We start from the raw sequence: 5,528 nt of genomic DNA on the forward strand, positions 1-5,528 counted from the left end.
ATGCCCAAATTGTGAAAGAACTACAGCTCCCAGCATGCACTGCGGCAAAACTATGCCCAAATTGTGAAAGAACTACAGCTCCCAGCATGCACTGCGGCAAAACTATGCCCAAATTGTGAAAGAACTACAGCTCCCAGCATGCACTGCGGCAAAACTATGCCCAAATTGTGAAAGAACTACAGCTCCCAGCATGCACTGCGGCAAAACTATGCCCAAATTGTGAAAGAACTACAGCTCCCAGCATGCACTGCGGCAAAACTATGCCCAAATTGTGAAAGAACTACAGCTCCCAGCATGCACTGCGGCAAAACTATGCCCAAATTGTGAAAGAACTACAGCTCCCAGCATGCACTGCGGCAAAACTATGCCCAAATTGTGAAAGAACTACAGCTCCCAGCATGCACTGCGGCAAAACTATGCCCAAATTGTGAAAGAACTACAGCTCCCAGCATGCACTGCGGCAAAACTATGCCCAAATTGTGAAAGAACTACAGCTCCCAGCATGCACTGCGGCAAAACTATGCCCAAATTGTGAAAGAACTACAGCTCCCAGCATGCACTGCGGCAAAACTATGCCCAAATTGTGAAAGAACTACAGCTCCCAGCATGCACTGCGGCAAAACTATGCCCAAATTGTGAAAGAACTACAGCTCCCAGCATGCACTGCGGCAAAACTATGCCCAAATTGTGAAAGAACTACAGCTCCCAGCATGCACTGCGGCAAAACTATGCCCAAATTGTGAAAGAACTACAGCTCCCAAAAAAAAAAAGAAAAAAGAAAAAAATAAAGAATATATATACATATCTGGGAAAGGGCTCCCTATATACACAGGCACCTATGTACAGCCGCGCTACTCTTTCTTCTTGGCCACCGTCAGCTCCACCCCGGGCATGCGGAAGCCGCCCTTCGTCCCGCTGTCGTTGCTGGAGGAGGAGGAGAGACGCGATTTCTTGGAGGCCAGCGAGACCCCGCTGCCCTGCGCCTTCCCCGTCTCCTCGTCGCTTCCCGTCACCTCGTAAGAACCTTTGGTTTTAGAGCCGATTCCCCCAAACGTCCCGAATTTCATTTTGCCCTGTTTCCCCTTGTCGGCACCCGAGGCGATGTCCAGCTCCAGCGTTCCCGTGGGGGTGGAGTGGGACGAGCGCTCGTCGCTGAAGGACGACGACCGGTGACGCGTCTTCCTGCTTTTGAAGAGGGAGAACTTCCCTTTCGCCGACGGCCCTTCTGCCCCGTCCAGCTCGCCTTCTGCCGACCCCAAGCTGACTTTGGAGCTCTTCAGGTCACCTTTCGATCCCGAAACCGACCCAGAAACCTCCGGGGAGCTCTTCCCCTTTGCCTTAGAAAAATTGAACTTGGGCATTTTGATTTTGGATTTCTTCAGCCGCACATCCGCGTCCTCCAACTCCAGCTCTGCGGTGCCAGCCTGGAGGTTGGCGTCCACCCCGGCGAACTCGACGTCAACCCCCATCTCTCTGCCCTTCACTTCGGGGTCCGAAAACACGAATTTCGGCATTCGCAGCTTGGGGAATGATACTTTTCCCAGGCTGCTTTCCGAGCTACCTTGCGGGACGCTCACGGTGACGCCGGGACCTCCGATTCCCACCTTGGGGCCGGTAACGTGAAGAGCTCCTCCGCCGACACTCACAGCCGGTGCTGCCGCCTCTCCAGAGATGGTGGCGCCACCTTTGATCTTCGGCCCTTTTACATTGACGTTAAAACCCGACCCGGACACTTTCAGTGCAGACGCATCCAAGGCAGGAGCGTCAAGGTGGACACCCGCTCCAGGCGCCTTGAGGTCGACACGAGGCCCTTCCACGCTGACTTTTGGGCCTTTGATGTCACCGGCAACATCCACGTCACCCCCTAGGTTTGGTCCTTTCAGCTTCAGGTCAACATCCGGCAAGGACACACCGGGTGGCTGCATTTGGAATTTCGGCCCTTTCAATTCTACATCGGGTCCTTCCAACCCGCCACCAGCCCCTGAGCCCTTCAGGCCTCCTTTCACTTGAGGGCCTTCAAGATTGACACCCGCTTCAACGCCATCCACACCAGGACTGGAAATACCAAACTGAGGGAGTTTGAGGGACGGGAGCTTGATGGTGCCACCCAGAATTTCAAAGCCGACATCAGGCGCCTCCACTGATGCTTGGGGGGCTTTGACGCTGGCAGAAAGGTCGAGATCTCCTTTCAACTTTGGTCCTTTCAGGTTTACATCCAAATCCGGGGCAGAAATGTCCACCGAGGGCCCTTTGATACCGATGTCTGGGAGGCCGAGGTTGAGATTCGCACCTGGGGCTTTCGCATCCACCTCCACTTGCGGGACCGAGCAGTCGACACCTCCTCTCACGCTCAGATCAGGGCCCTCCATACCGGGGGATTTAAACTTCGGCAGCTTCAGCTTTCCTCCCAAGCCTCCAATGTCAACGCCTGGCGCGTCCAGGCTGACATTTGGCCCTTCAACAGAGCTTGAAACATCCAGATTTCCCTTTATTTTTGGTCCTTTCAGGTTTCCATCAAAATCGGGTCCCGAGATTTGGGGCCCTTTGAGCTTTACATCAACCCCTCGGAGGTTCACATCAGCCGAAGGGAGGCTCACGCTTCCTTCCACCGCTGGGGCCGAGATATCCAAGTTTGCATCCGGCATTTCCAGACCGAGACCCATTTTCCCCACCTTGGGCGGGTTCAGCTTTCCATCGGGACCTTCCAGTTCTGCTCCGGGAAGGCCGATTTCCCCTTTTACTTTTGGTCCTTTCACATTTAAGTCGACGTCTGGTGTTGGGATGGAGGGAACGGTGATGTCAACGGCGGGTCCTTTCAGGTCGCCCTCAATCTTCAAGTCCCCTACGCCCACCTGCCCACTGGGAAGTTTGAACTTCGGTTTCTTCAGGTTCACCTCAGAAGCTTCGACGTCCACATTGAGACTCGGGCTTTTGACGTCGCCTTTGACAGTTGGCACAGCGACTTCTAGATCGGGCGCTTTCAGTTCCCCCTCGATTTTTGGGACGGCCACAGAAGCATCCCCCCTGAATCGGTGTGATTTAAGATCAAATTCAACATCTGGGAAGGAGATTTTCCCAAACATGGGTTTCTTCCCTTTGGGGGACTTCACTGTAGCGTCACCTTTTATCGTCACATCCGGCCCAGCCATGTTCATATCCAGGTCCGGAGATTTCAAATTCGCATCGAGCTCTCCACCAGCCACATTCACATCAAACCCGCCTTTCTTGCCTTTAACTTTCGGGCCGCTCACATGAAGCTTTGGCATCTTGAACTTACTCTTCTTACCCTTTCCAGCCACGTTGATGTCGGGCGACTCCACGTTCAGCTCTGCCTCAGGTAAATCCACTTCTGCCCCCGGGACTTTGATTTCTGCCTTCGGGCTTTTCATCCCAAACCCAAACTTCGGCTTCTTAAACTTGGAAAGTTTGACATTTGCCTCCGGCCCTTCAATGTTCAGGTCAGGACATTCAACGTCAACTTCCGGGCCTTTGACTCCAAATTCTGGGCCTTTGATATCAATTTCAGGACCTTTCAGGTTACCTTCCATCTTCGGGGTTGAAAGGTCAAAGCCTCCCTTCGTTTTGTGGCCTTTCAAACTTAAGTCTATCTCAGGCATTGAGATTTTAGGAACGTTCACGTGCATTTCCGGCATCTTCAGTTTAGGACCTTTCACTTTTCCCTCTGGACCTTCGATGCTCACATCTGGGACGCTGATATCCACTGTGGGGCCTGAAAGGTCAACCTCTGCCTTTGGCAGGTTCACGTCCACTTCAGGACCTTCCCCTTTAAAGCCAAACTTGGGGATCTTCATTTTAGGCATCTTCACTTTTCCCTCCAGACCCTCAACGTCAACCTCTGGGCCCTGGATATCGACTTTGGGGCCTTTAATATCAACTTCAGGACCCTTCAGACCTCCCTCGAGCTTCGGGCCCTGAAGGTCAGCGTCGCCTTTCACCCTCAGTCCCTTGAGGTTCAGATCGATGTCCGGCATGGAGATCTGGGGGGTCTTGACATGCATTTCTGGCATCTTGAGCTTGGGCCCTTTCAGTTTGCCATCCGGCCCTTCGATGTTCACGTCGGGTGCCTGAAGGTCCAACTTGGGGCCTTTGATGTCAACATCCGGACACTGCAAATCCCCTTCCAACTTGGGTGCCGAGACATCCACGTCTCCCTTCAGCTTGGGGCCCTTCAGATTAAAGTCAACGTCGGGCATGGAGAACTTGGGCGCCTTGATGTGCATGTCCGGCATCTTGAACTTGGGGCCTTTGAGTTTCCCTTCCGGCCCTTCGATGGTCACATCGGGAGTGTCAATGTCTATTTTGGGAGCTTTCACATCAATTTGGGGGGCTTTCAAATCACCTTCAAGCCTGGGTCCAGAAACATCTATGTCTCCTTTCAGTGCCGGCCCCTTGATGTTGAAGTCAACGTCGGGGATGGAGACTTTGGGAGCCTTAAGGTGCATTTCAGGCATTGTAAATTTGGGACCTTTCACTTTTCCATCCACGTGCAGATCAGGAGCCTCTACATCTATGCTGGGGCCCGAAATGTCAATGTCTCCCTTCGGGAGGTTCACGTCAACGTCCACCCCCTCCCCTTTAAAGCCCGGCATGGAAAACTTGGGCATTTTGAATTTGGGCAGCTTAAATTTACCCTCGGGACTGTCCATATGGACCTCAGGGGCACCTATGTCTAATTTAGGAGCACCAATATTGACCTCCGGACCTTTCAGTTCACATTCTGGTCCTGACAATGACATGTCCACATCTCCTTTTACTTTGGGACCTTTCAGGTTCAGATCAAAGTCAGGCGTGGAGATTTTTGGAGCCTTGATGTGCATGTCCGGCATTTTGAACTTGGGACCCTTAAGCTTCCCTTCTGGGCCTTTGATGTCCATGTCGGGGGCCTCAATCTCGACCTTAGGGCCTTCCAGATCAGGTGCGGAAACCTCCACATCTCCCTTCACTTTGGGACCCTTCAGGTTCAAGTCAATGTCGGGCATGGAGATCTTGGGCGCCTTGATGTGCATGTCGGGCATCTTGAACTTGGGGCCCTTCACCTTCCCTTCAGGACCTTCAATGTCCACCTCTGGACCTTCAATGTCCACCTTGGGACCAGAAACATCCAGGTTTCCTGTGGGCAGGTTGACGTCCACCTCTGGGCCTTCTGCTTTGAAGCCAGGCATCCCGAATTTGGGCATCTTGAACTTGGGCATTTTGAATTTTCCCTCTGGGCCGTGAATGTCCACATCGGGTGCCTCAATGTCGACTTTGGGACCTTTGATGTCCACATCGGGGCCCTTCAGGTCACCCTCCAGCTTGGGGACAGACACGTCCACATCCCCCTTCACTTTGGGGCCCTTCAGATTGAAGTCGACGTCGGGCATGGAGAACTTGGGGGCCTTGATGTGCATGTCCGGCATCTTGAACTTGGGGCCCTTCAGCTTCCCCTCTGGCCCTTCCAGCTCAACGTCAGGAAGGTCAACATCGACCTTGGGGCCTTTGATATCAATTTCGGGGCCCTTCAGGTC

The 5,528-nt window shown here is 53.2% G+C and overlaps 1 protein-coding gene across 1 annotated transcript in view; it reads right to left on the bottom strand.

Annotated features, from left to right (window-relative positions):
* Nucleotides 1-851: 851 nt before the first annotated feature.
* The window catches only part of LOC104284507 (neuroblast differentiation-associated protein AHNAK-like), a 19,492-nt gene continuing 14,815 nt past the window's right edge, over nucleotides 852-5,528 (bottom strand). Inside the window, 3 exon segments of the mRNA XM_009882849.1 lie at nucleotides 852-2,192; nucleotides 2,241-4,522; nucleotides 4,706-5,497. Coding sequence (XP_009881151.1) covers nucleotides 852-2,192; nucleotides 2,241-4,522; nucleotides 4,706-5,497 — 4,415 coding nt within the window.

The sequence above is a fragment of the Charadrius vociferus genome, unplaced genomic scaffold (assembly GCF_000708025.1).
Source record: "Charadrius vociferus isolate BGI_N301 unplaced genomic scaffold, ASM70802v2 scaffold844, whole genome shotgun sequence".
NCBI classification, from domain to species: Eukaryota; Metazoa; Chordata; class Aves; order Charadriiformes; family Charadriidae; genus Charadrius; species Charadrius vociferus.